General features: G+C 53.6%; 2 protein-coding genes across 6 annotated transcripts in view; both read right to left on the bottom strand.

The window, feature by feature from the left end:
• Positions 1 to 12,219, bottom strand: part of HOXC4 (homeobox C4) — a 70,185-nt gene that overhangs the window by 12,806 nt on the left and 45,160 nt on the right. The gene's annotated exons all lie outside the window — the stretch shown is intronic.
• HOXC5 (homeobox C5) lies at positions 7,841 to 12,164 on the bottom strand. The gene is made up of 2 exons (XM_002823331.6): positions 9,591 to 12,164; positions 7,841 to 8,887 (listed from the first exon to the last, which is right to left on the bottom strand). The coding sequence occupies exons 1-2, from the start codon at positions 10,042 to 10,044 to the stop codon at positions 8,673 to 8,675; spliced, it is 669 nt and encodes a 222-aa protein (XP_002823377.1). The 5' UTR covers positions 10,045 to 12,164; the 3' UTR covers positions 7,841 to 8,672.

Genomic DNA, 12,219 nt, shown 5'->3' with positions numbered 1-12,219 from the left:
GAAGGAGCCTTCTCCCTGCACTTGCTCTCCAGCATGCCTGGAGCAGTGGACGAGCTCAGGGCCCAGCCCAAGTGTTCAACCTCTTCTCATAGCTGCTAAAATGTGGTCCTTAGAGGCTGAACAAGGTCCTGCATAACCGAGTCCAATTTTCCCAAGTCCCACATTGCACACCCATACCGCTTCCTCTGAGGTATCTCTGTTCCCCTTTTGCCTCTCAGTGAACCTTAGGATTGGGAGAGGGAGATGATTACAAGGGTTGTGTAGGCCTCAAAAATAAAGAGATTTGTATCACCCAAGTTCCTCAGCCCAGACCTTGTCTGGCAATTCCTTGGGCTCCTGGAGCCCCATCAAAGGAGCTAGCGGAGATATTATCAGAACAGACACACCAATATGGGTCACAAGGAGCCAATAAAAGTGGGGAGGGGTAGGAAAGGATGTGACTCTCTTGGCTCTCAAACAGCATCGTCTTCTCCTTAAATTGAATCCTTCACCCCAAAACCCTAGTTTGGCACACTGATTTCAGATTTTCTTTCTCCTTCACCTCAAAGGGCTTCAGGGGCCCTAGTCCCACTAAAGAAGAGGCTCAGGGTGGTGGTGCTTGTCTTCTCAGCAAAAAAGACCTAATTAAATCCTAGAACAATGATGTTTCAGCATTCCCCCTCTCAAAAACTCAGTCCAAAGCAGTTACAGACAGAGAACAATAGTCAAAAAGAGAAAATTTACCTAGATATTAGGAGGGGTCGAGGCACTCATAAAATCTCTTTTCCCAGTGCCTGTGTGGATAGAACCAATCTCCCCCGTCTTTGTTTCCTAACACTTCACGAGATCTGGTACCCCAGTGTGAGAAGTCCACATTGAGGGTGAGAGTTGGTCTCCAACAATCTGCCACACCATTCACTGGGGAAGAATAAGTGTGTCCTTTAATTCTAACTCATAAAAGAGGCAAATGGGGCTGGCCGCGGTGGCTCATGCCTGTAATCCCAGCACCTTGGGAGGCCAAGGCAGGTGGATCACCTGATGTCAGGAGTTTGAGACCAGCCTGACCAACATGGAGAAACCCTGTCTCTATTAAAAATACAAAATTAGCCAGGCGTGGTGGTGCATGCCTGTAATCCCAGCTACTCAGGAGGCTGAGGCAGGAAAATCGCTTGAACTCAGGAGGCAGAGGTTGCGGTGAGCCGAGATCCTGCCATTGCACTACAGCCTGGGCAACAAGAGTGAAACTCCATCTCAAAAAAAAAAAAAAAAAAAAAGAAAAGAAAAGTCTGGGTGCGGTGGTTCACACCTGTAATCCCAGCACTTTGGGAGGATGAGGCATGTGGATTACCTGAGGTCAGCCTGGGCAACATGATTAAATCTCATCTCTGCCAAAAATACAAAAATTAACTGGGTGTGGTAGTGGGCACCTGTAATCCCAGCTACTTGGGAGGTTGAGGCAGGAGAATCACTTGAACCCAGGAGACAGAGTTTGAGATGAGCCGAGATTGTGCCATTGCACTCCAGCCGGGGCGACAAGAGTGAAACTTAGTCTTAAAAGAGGCAGATGGAGCAGTGTGGTTGAAGGTAACTTGGGAAGTGAGGGCTCAATGATTTCTAAGAAGAGCTGCTCTTTTTCTGGCTTTTCATCCTTATCCTTCCCACCTGGCCTGTGGCATTGTCCCCAAACCAGCTCCACCCAGAAGACAAACAAGGAAGGGGTTGTTGACAAAGCCCAGCTCAGTCCGGACTATCCTTCCCATTCTTGTACTCTTAATGCCCCCAGGGGGGTGCTTAGAGGTCCAGGTGGCACAGTCCATCAGAACTCCTGCCCCTTAGCTCAAAGCGGGCAAGAGATCAGGAAGAGAAGGGGAGGAGAACCCAACCAGAAAATTCACTCTGAAATAAAGCTCTAGAGAAGTGGCTGGGGGAGAATGCCTGGGTCTGGACCCAGCCCAAGTGTTCAGGAAACACAAGCATTTCTGTCATAGCTGTGCACTCCCTGTGCCATCAGATGCTCTTACTCAGCAATAGTTTCTCGCCTATTGCTTGTACTTGGCCTAATCCATGTAAACTCAAACACTGAAATCCACACCTTCAGTAGCTGTACCTTTTGATGGCTATTGGCCAGGACATAGGATCGTCACCTAGTCTATTATTATTATTACTATTATTATATCCTGTTAAAAGAATGGAAAGGGAAGGGGTTTAAACAAATCCATCAACTATTTAATGTGGATAGTGAGGAAAGTCGGAATTCTCTGTGCTCATTCCTTTCCAGAACCCTTAGCTAGCTCAAAGTTATTCGACAAACGAAAGGTACCAAACAGAACTTTCAAAAAATCTCCACTTTTGCTCCCTTCCCTAACCATGCCTGAGGCAGTCTGATAAAGCTAATGGCTATTGGAGCATTTCCAGAAAGATAAATCAAAAGCGCTCTCCTCTCACCCCACCTGCCCTCATGAAAATCAGAAGAGAATGAATACTTGTAAGTTTATGGGGAATAATTTGAATTCAGCCAGAATTTGAATTTGCTCTATAGTATAATTTAGAGTCTATACCTACAACACCCAGAAAATTGGGTAGAATCACGCTGGCGAACGTGGGAATAATCCAGAGGATGCCCCCACAACTTCACATCCTTGTGCATTTGAGATTGACTCCCAGATACAACTTTGTAAGCAACTGAGGAGACAAGCCAAAGACTCCTCAGAGCTGGTTCAGGGACTGAGAGAGGAGGCCAGAACATGCTGGGTATCACTCCAGCCTTCCAAATCTGAGATAGGATAAACCCAGGAGCTAAGGCTGTGGTGGGAAGGGAGGGAGGGAGGAAGGAACAGGGCCGGATGGGAAGAGCGAGACAGAGAGACCCAAGTACTTTTTGCTGATTGGTTGGTGGGGACCATGTGACCCTGCTTAGTGCACTTCTGATTGGTTGCTTGACCTCTCCTTGGGTTAAAGACCTAGGAACCAAATTAAAAGCTTCCCGAGTTGGCTGGAAAGCTTGGCACCTGATTGCCTGCCCATCCTCTGCTCCAGAGAGACTCCAAATTAGGGTTTGGGGTAGTGGGTGGGAAAACCAAGAATTTCAGGCCTCCTTTGTGTTTGCCCTGTTTCCAGGTGGAACTAGAAACTTTTTACAAAACAGTAAAAAACTGAGGCAAACTATTTGAGGGGAAGGAGAATCAATTATCACAGGAAGAGGGGTGGTATTTAAATGGAACTTTTAAGCCTAAAGAACAGAAAAGGGGGTGAAGAAGTCATCAAAGGGCTCAAGGGACGCTGTGTAAATCTTTAAACACCCTCGAATGCCCGTCTACACAGAGAGGAAGGGAATGGGACTGAGATTTGGCCAAGAGTCAGGGCGGGTGTCAGGGTGGAGTCTTGCCTGGGTGTGGGACTTCGGCCCTGGCTAAATTCCCGGTTAAAGACCACTGCATTCGCTCCCTAGAGCCCCCTGGGGAGGCTGGAGGGAGGGGAAGAGTCAAGTTACAGACCAAGAGAAACTCCCGTGTCTCCATTGCTTGGATAGGAAAGTTTCCAGAAACTCTCAAAATCACAGACTAGAGGGAAGGAGAGAGCCAAGAGGGACGGGTAGTGAGGAAGGGAGAAACTGATAATTAGTTTTTTCCAATGCGTTGCTGGAGAGAATTCCCTGGGATCCTAGGAAAATAAAGGTATCAGGGAGGAGGGTGGGGGAGGCTGAATCTTGGCCGAGACTGAGGCCCTGAGGGATGGCGTCAAGGGAATCCTCCATGTCGGTTCCCCAGCTCCTCATGCAAGTGAGAGACTCCTAGACTGAAGAATGGGGCTCAGCTAAGACTCCCCATTTATTTGAGCCTCTGTGCCCCCTTCATTCTCCCACAGTCTGACTGCTTCTCGCTTCTTCCTCAGTCCCTTGAGCAGCGGGGGCGAGGCTAACAGCATTCCCTTCTCATTCCCCAACAGCACCTCTCCACAAAGCAGATGCCCAGACACCCCTGCTCCCCAGGCATGCCCCCCTTCTGGAAGGTGCATATTTGGCTCACTCCCTCTGCTCCCCACCCCTTTCTCCCAATCTGGAGGAGTTGCCCTTATGGGTCCGCTGGCATTCAGCCCTGCTTCCAAAGCCCTGGCTATTCATGGCTGGCCAGTACAGGAGCCTGAATTCACATGTTGTCACTTTCCTGGCTTAGCTCCCGGTGACGCACAGGGAGGGATAGCACTCGCAGGTGTGGAAGACACGTGCCTCTCATGCCCAACGCTTCTGCTGCTCCTTCCTAGAAACCTGAAGGGCGCCCTAGCCTGAGGATTGACCCCAGGGTGCAGTACTCATATTGGGCCCCGCTAGCTCCATCCCCGAGGGCCTACTCTGTCCTTAAGGTTGGGGAACTTACTTTCCCAGCCTAGCAAAGACATTGCCTCTGCTCCCTCACCCATTCAACACACAATTACACTCCGCTCACAGCAGGAACCTCTAGGGCTCTTAGGGCCTAGTTTTATCTGAGGCAAGGGCTGGGAATGCCAGGAAGACCCAAGCAGCTAGGAGAGGAGGAAGCATGAAACCACACTGGCTTCAGACGGACTAAGATGCCAAACTACGGAGGCTGAGACAGCTGCCCATCCAAGCCTGGTGGTGAGGGAGGGAGGGGGCACTCTGGGACCTCTGGGTTCAAACAGCCACCTTTGAGATGCTTTTGCCAGTTCAGGCAGCAGTAGCCTGTGGGCTTAGAAGCCACAAAACCCTCCTTCCCTGCCTTTCTCCCCAGTTTCCCAGCTTGGGCCACTGGCCAAGGGCTGAACTCACCCCTCACTGGAACAAGGGGCCCCAGAGGCATTTTGAGCTTGTGTCTAGAGTTTACATACCCGTACAGACACCAAACACCCTTGTTGCTGCCGCTTGCTTTCTTCTCAACTGAAAGGGTCAGGAAGGCCCGGCAAAACTCTAAACAACCAAGGCCTCTCTACCCCAGTTGACTTGCAGTCAGAGAGAATAAGGAGTGGGAAGGGGAGGGCTGCTCCGGGTAGACAAGCTCCCCCATCTTCCTACTTCCCAGCGGCTTTTTCTGCGGCTTCTTCTCTTCTCCCACCCCAGCCTAGGAAGGCCTTTTCCCCCTCCCCCTAATGAGTGGGAGCTGCCTTCTATCAAGTGAGGGGGGCGGTTAGGTAAATGGGAGAAAGGGTCTGAGAGAGAGAAAGAGAGAATTAACTCACAGCGTTCGCCTGGGATTCATTTGCGAAGATGTAACCTCTCTCACCATCGTCCCCAGCGCCGTAATCCCCTCTAACTGCCAGGCCCTCTGTCCTAGCATTAAACCTCACCAGCAGCTGCGTGGCTGGACAGTTAAGATTATATATGATGTAAATATATTGTGGGTTTGTCAGCTCTCCCTACACCATAAAACTTGGTTTAATGATATCACGTGGTCCCCCAAGAGCCACTCACGGTCTTGCCTTCGGGCTATTCACATAAATAACCTCCAAAAGTTTCAAACTCCTAAATTCACATAGAAGCCATGCCTATTTCTCTAATGCTCAGTTACACTAAAAAGCCCTGGTGCTGTTCCTTTGCCCCACCCCCACATCCCCCTTGCAGGGTGGAGAGGGGGGAGAGGGTGGATCCTTATTTATTTATTTACTTACTTATTTCCCTAAGGACCTGTCGCCTTCGAGGTCGTGTTGATATTTTTGTCCTCTTATTTTTTCCTCCTCTTTCCTCTAATTGCTCAGAGTGGGCCGTGTCCCTCCTCTTCCCACTCCCCTGGGAAGGTAAGTCATGCTTCTTCCCCTTCTTTCTTGTTGCCAGAGGGGGTGGGTTCCAGGGCAAAGTGGAGAGGCAGGCTCCATGGTCTCCGCTTGCAACCCAGAAGCCCCCTCCATGAACTCCCCCAGAGCAATGCCAGACCCTGTTACCTGGAAATATGTTCTAGGAGGCTGGCTGGTGGGGAAACTACCCCAGGCCCCAAAGCAGAAGCCTCTGTTCAGGGAGAAATCAGGGATCTGGGCCTTACGCACCCCCAGTGTAGGGAAGTAGGTACGAGGCCTCTGGCTTGGTTGCTGCCGCTGACTCCTGACGATGCTGCAGAAGCCGAGGCTGGGGCCTGGGCAGACCTGCAGATTGTGACAGGAAGGAGGAGGGCAGGCAGGCACTCTGTGTCCACCCAAGCCTGGCCAAAATGAGTCAGACCTTCAGCTCCTCCAGGGAAGGAGAGGCCCAAACCCTGCCGGGAGGAGGCAGTCAGTGCACGGTGGGGCTGGTGTGCCCTGCCTGGCAGCTCTAACCAACATTGCCCCTATCTATGGCAAAGGCCTTAGTTTTCCCCCTGGGGTGGTGCGCCTGTCCCCTGGGGAGGAAGCACAGGGCCTGGGCAGCCTGGGAGGCTGGAGTGGGCGGGTGCGGGTGCCACAGCCTCTTTCTTAGTTAACTGTTACCCACCGGAGACGCCAGTGCTTCTCCACGCTTCACTGCTCGCCCAATAGTTTTACTCAGCGTGGAGAAAAAATTAAAATAACTCCCTGAAGAAAATTACACATTTTATTTCAGAGAGAGAGAGAGAGAGACAGAGCGCTGGTCTGGGTTGACTGCTGTGTGCAAGTTGAGGAGAGACAACAGGCACCCTAACCTGGACTGAGTGCAGTGCGAAGGGGAAGGGCGGTAGTTGTGGGCACTGTTCAATAAGCATTTGTTGAGACTGCCTATGTGCCAAGCATGGGGTGAGGAAAGGCTCTTGGGTCTTTTAAAAAATGACTGATGGGTAGCTTAGGCAGTGGGATGCAGCGAAGTTAGTCCTTATAATAAATCCAAGGAGCATCAGCATTAATAATCATAAATATTCCCCTGCCCCTCCCCAGAGCCTCTCTGCTCCCTTTTCTTCTTGGCTGCTGGTGCAATCCCTTACCCAAGCTCCAGACCCTCACCCCACCAGTGTGGGGGGCCTAGGCTTGGCTCCAGGAAATCACCCCGTTGTGGGAGGTGGGAGAGGAAATGCAGTAAAGTTTTATGGACCCTTCCCACATTTGTTTCTACTGTAAAGTGCTTCCTCCCCCAGCCCATCCCAGGAGCCTGGAGAAGGACCTGATCCTCAGACACTACCTGAATTATCTGCCTCCTCCCACCCCCACCTTTAACCCATCGTCCCCTCCACACAAAATCCCAGAGACTGAGATAAATGATGGCAAACAGACGTGACTCCAGCCCTGGTCTATGCAGCTCCTTTCCCAGTTAATTGTCCTGCATAGCCCGAGGCCCTAGAAGGTGGTGGAAACAGTCTGAACATTTCCTGCCAGGCTGATACACGCTGCAGATTGTCCTCCCTGCTCCCTCTTCCCTAGTATCTTAGATACTGAGGCACACCTCCTCCAACTCTCCCAACACCCCCTTACCAAGCAATACCACCTCTCTCTAGAGGCCCTTATGGGACCAAATGGGTCCCTAGAGTGAGGGCTCAGCCCTCCCTCTATGTCCAGCAAGGCCTCTCAGGGACCACCTAGGCCCAGGAAAGATCTTCAGAGGCCCAGAAGGGCCTAAGGCTGAGCACAGCGGAGCCACTGGTTCCTGCACCGCAGCTTTGGCATACAGTGGGGGCTGCTGCCAGTCCAGAGGCCTCGTGCAGTGCAGAGGCATGAAGGCCTTGGACAGCCACAGCATGGGAAAAGCCAGTACCCTAAGCCTAGGTGCCCTTCTCTTCCCCCCAGAGGCTCTTGTTGCAGCCAAGTATCAGGAAAGGAGCTCAATTTCACCTCCCTCTACTCATGCCCCTAGAAGCTAGAAAATTTTTTACAGGGATGGCTTAAAGTTTGTGGGTCTCCTTCTACATCTCACAGCCCATTTAGACAATTTTACCCAACACATGCCCCAAACAGACAGGAGCCACTGCATCTTTAGTCCTGTTCTCTCTTTATTTGATATGACAAAATATAGTTTCAGGAAGGACCCAGAGTCAATAAATAGTTGGACAACAGCAATGGGTCAGGAGGGCACAGAAAGTCGTGGCAGGGACTATGGGACAGCAAAGGGCCTCTAGGACCACTTGCTGGGGTCCAGTGCCAGGAAACCCCAATAGTTGAGCTAGCTAGCAGGCTGGGGCTGCCGGCCTGAGAGGGCATGCAGCAGGCGCCGGCTGGGGAGGTTCCCGGGTTTTGGGGGGAAGAGGTTGTGGAGATAAGGTTTGGAAAGCATAGAGCAACCGTGGGGGCCCTAGGCCGATGTTCTCCTTTCATATGCAAATCATTCATAAGTGAAAATCTAGTTTAGTCGCTACAAGGAAGCACCCCGAGTCTAGGGCCAGACTCTCACCAGCCTTCGGCTGTCTAACCCGTCCAGCCGGGAACAAAGGAGAGGGCGAGGCTAGGGGGTCGGGCGAGGGTCCTGTGGCGCGGGCCGGGCCCACCTTAACTCGGGAGGGCCGGCCAAGGTTCGTTCAGCGCCAGCCTGTACGCCGCAGCCCTCCGGGGAAGCCCTACGGAGCTTGCCCTGGGCCCCGGGTACCGAGCTGAGCCGAGCTGAGGGGAGATGGGGCACCGCGGACAGCCCCGCGGGAACCCTGGGTCGGTAGGGATGCGGAATGCCAAGGAAAAGCGCTTTTGTCTGTGAGGCCCGGGAGCCCAGTGCTCCAGCACCTGCCTCCGCCCCGCAATATAGAGAGGAAAGGCGAAAAGGAGAGGCGCAGGGACCGGAACCGGCTAGAGGCGCGCTCTGCGGGCCTCCCCCGCTGCCTCTAAAGAGCCTCTTTGCTTTTCATTTTGGAATCTTTCTTCCACTTCATCCTGCGGTTCTGGAACCAGATCTTGATCTGCCTCTCATTGAGACATAAGTTGTTGGCGATCTCTATGCGCCTGCGGCGAGTGAGGTAGCGGTTAAAGTGGAATTCTTTCTCGAGTTCCAGAGTCTGGTAGCGCGTGTAACTGGTTCGGGACCGCTTGCCGTCCGTCTCTGGAACATAAACCCCACCCCAAGCCAGGAAGGGGTGAATAGCTTGCAGCGTTCCCCCGTCCCCACCCCAGCCCAGGCCCCCACCCGCGGCCGGAGGGAGAGGAGGCGAGAGCTGCAAGACAGGCCACGCGGGCCGCAGGCGGGCCAGCCCAGCCCAGCCCCGGGAGAGGCGCCTCTGCCCAGGCAGGAAACTTTCCACCGCAGCCTTCACTCTGCAGCCGGAGGGGCTGAGCGGGGGGGTTGGGGGGAAGACGGAGACCCAGGCTCGGACCGAACAATAAGCACCCTCGAGATCCGAGCACCGGGGAACCCCCTCCCGCCCCTCCCGAGTCGCTGGAATCCTCCGGAGCCGCAAGCGCCGGCGGAGCCGGCTCCGCAGGGGAGGGAGGGAGGGAGCCGCGGGGGGATCCCCGCTCTGGAGCCCCGCGCTCCTCACCCTTCAGATCCCTCTATTTTTTTAACTCCCTCCCTCTCCCCCAAAAATTGAATATTGCCTTTTATACACGTTTTGTTCCTATGATCCAATTATGTCGTCGTAAATTTGGGCGCACACAGCCTCTAAGCCTTTTAGTGGACAGTTTTACGAGCCATTGATGCCTGGATCGTAAAATTTATGGCCGCAGGTTTTTTTTCTTTATTTGCCCCGCATGGCCTATAAAACCCAGGCGGACCCGAGCGCGCAAAATGAAGTCCTAAAGTTTACCGTGGCTCATGTGCAGTTTGGTCATCCACGGGTAAATCTGTGGCGGGGCCGGTGGTTGGCTCAGTCCGGCGGGCTGCCCTGTCTGCGCCTGCTCCTCTTTGATTTCCCCACTGCTCTTAGCTCGCTCCTCCAGCGCCGGGCGAGCCGCCTTCTGACTGTACATCCCGGGGTTCAGAGGAGCCGCTTCGTCTCTGCCCAGAGCGTGTCCCGGAGCGGCCGCGGCGCTGCAGGCGGGGCGGTCGGGGTGAGCCCGGGGGTTGGCAGCCATGTCTACCCCGTGGAGAGAGTTGGAAGGCGCAGGCGGTGGGAAAGTGATGCTTAAGTCCAATCCGCCGTAGCAGTACCTGGATGCCTGCACCTCTGAGGCCGATCCATAGTTCCCACAAGTTTGCATGTTATAGGCAGGGATATTGGGGCTCTGCTTATAGAATGAATTGGCTACGTAGGAGCTCATGGCGGGGAGGGCCCAAAAAATTTTCTGCACCCTTTTTGATTAAGGGTGATTTGTGACTCTTTGAAGTTGAGGGGTTTTTTGTTCTCCAAAGTGCACAATTTATAGGTGGAGATATCTCTTTCTTTATCCTATGCGCTCTTCCCAAATAAGGGAGCCTTAAATAGAGTCACGTGACTCGAGCGGCCACTCATAAATTTGGCTTGATGACCTCCGGGAGGTTAGTGATGGAAGCCGGCGAAACGAATCTCGATATGTTGGCAAAGCCCAACCAAGGGGGAGAGGGAGTGAGAGAGAGAAAGAGGGAAGGGGGAGGGAAAAAAAAATGGTTCTTGGAATTGGGGGTAGCCGGGACAACAAGCCCACAGCGACACCTGGTGCCTATGTGGGGGAATTGCATCCTGGAGCTCCAGCTTGCTTTCCGGTGGCTGGATTTCCTACACTGTGAAGAAGCTGGTTGTTGGGGCAACCCCTGAGCTAGCCTTTTAAATTCTATTTAAAATTGGGAAAAGATGAGGCCCCACTTATAATGCACAGAGTGTTTTTTGTAATGAAAGCCCCGTTCTCCCAACCTCCAGGGTCTTCCAATCTTCAAAAATGGCTGAGGAAAGGGGATTTAGTTAGGTAAGGTGGCCTATGCCCAGGCTGGAGAACCAGTGGGGTTTAACTTAGGTTCCCTAAACCAAAGTTAGAAGTCCCTTGCCTCTCAGGCCCTAAGGCCCCACTACTGCTGAAGAGGTGCCTATCAGCAAGAGAAAGTAGAATTAGCCTCTGAAGAGGTAGACAGGACGCCCAGGAGGAGGGATCCTGAGTGGTCAGAACAAGATAGTGGGGTCATGAAGCTGAGGGTGTTGCAGGCTGTTTGGGATGGATCTGGAGGTGAGGAGCCAGGTGGAGTTGGCTAGACCTCACCGTGCTGAGGTCCCCAGAGTGGCAACAAGGCAATTTTCAAGTGTGTGTGTGGACACGGACAGAGCCAGACAATGGTGTGGAGGACTGCTCTGTCTCCCTGTGTGCGATCCTTATGTGGTACCTATGCCAGAGGTTTTAGACAGAAAATAGATGTTAATTGAGGGCATGGAGAAGCAAGATTGAAGCCTCCACAAATATTACATGAGCATGGCAGAGGAAAAGGCCCGTTTTGTGCCTTTTGGGGAAAAGGTCTCTGGGCTAGGCTTTCCAGGGACCTGAATCCATAAGGTCCACAAGAGAGCAATTTCTGAGCTACCAAGAGGAATGGGGCGGACCTGGGGGGTGGGCAGGGCAGGCGCCTGGGTAGCCTTCGCAGGGTATCTGCAGCCATTCGGCCCCATCCTCTTCCCCCGTAGCCCCAAGTCTCATACTTCCCTGCCTGCTTCTTCCCAGGAAATCTCCGCCCCTGCCAGGAGAAGGCCCCCTTCTCACTGGTGGAGGCGCTGGAGGCGAGGGTGGGGGCGCTGGAGGGAATCTGAAGGGCCTGGAAAACTGGCGGATTTTTTTCCCTCCGGAGACCCCCCTCAACACCTCTCCCTGTAGGCCCACTCAGGTTTCTCTGGCCAGGCTTGGAGAGAGAAGGCCAGGGTTGATAAATGGTTAGGGTCCGGCTGCGCTCCTCACCCGCCTCTTCACCCGTTTGAGGAGAGAAAAGTAAGGAACCACCCCGGCTGGAGCTGTAATGAAGAAGGAATTTTGTCCTGGCCACGTCAGGAGTCCCAGAGCAGGCGAGAGCTCAGTTTCCAGGCTTTCTCTCTCGAGATGTCCTTGAATCGCTGAATCCCTGCCGACAGAGCTCCAGTCCCGCGGTCTTCTCTTTCCCTCCGCTCTCCGCCTCCGCCACGTTTCGCAACAGCCAGCTTGGCGCGGGCCTGGGGCTTGCTCTCACGGCGCCCCCCGCCTCCAACTCCCGGGAGTGGGTGGAGGAGACCCTGGTGCCTGGATAGTGCTTCTTTACTGGTCTTTCGGGGCGCCTCGGGGTTCGGACGCCGAGAACACCGGCTGCCACAGGCAGGAAGAAAGGCCTGCGTGGGGTTGGTGCCCAAACCGACTGATCCGGGCTCCCCCCGCAACAAAATCCTACGCGGCCTTTTTCCCGCAGGGTGTGTGTGTTGCTCCGCGCAGGGAGCCCAGAGAGGCCTCCCAGCCCCTCAGTGAGATCGCGAGAACGAACAGAAGGCCGGGGCCGGGCGCCTGGGCTCCAGG

Source organism: Pongo abelii, chromosome 10 (genome assembly GCF_028885655.2).
Source record: "Pongo abelii isolate AG06213 chromosome 10, NHGRI_mPonAbe1-v2.0_pri, whole genome shotgun sequence".
Classification (NCBI taxonomy): domain Eukaryota; kingdom Metazoa; phylum Chordata; class Mammalia; order Primates; family Hominidae; genus Pongo; species Pongo abelii.
The sequence above is the reverse complement of the archived record's forward strand: the minus strand, read 5'-3'. Positions and strand labels throughout refer to the sequence as shown.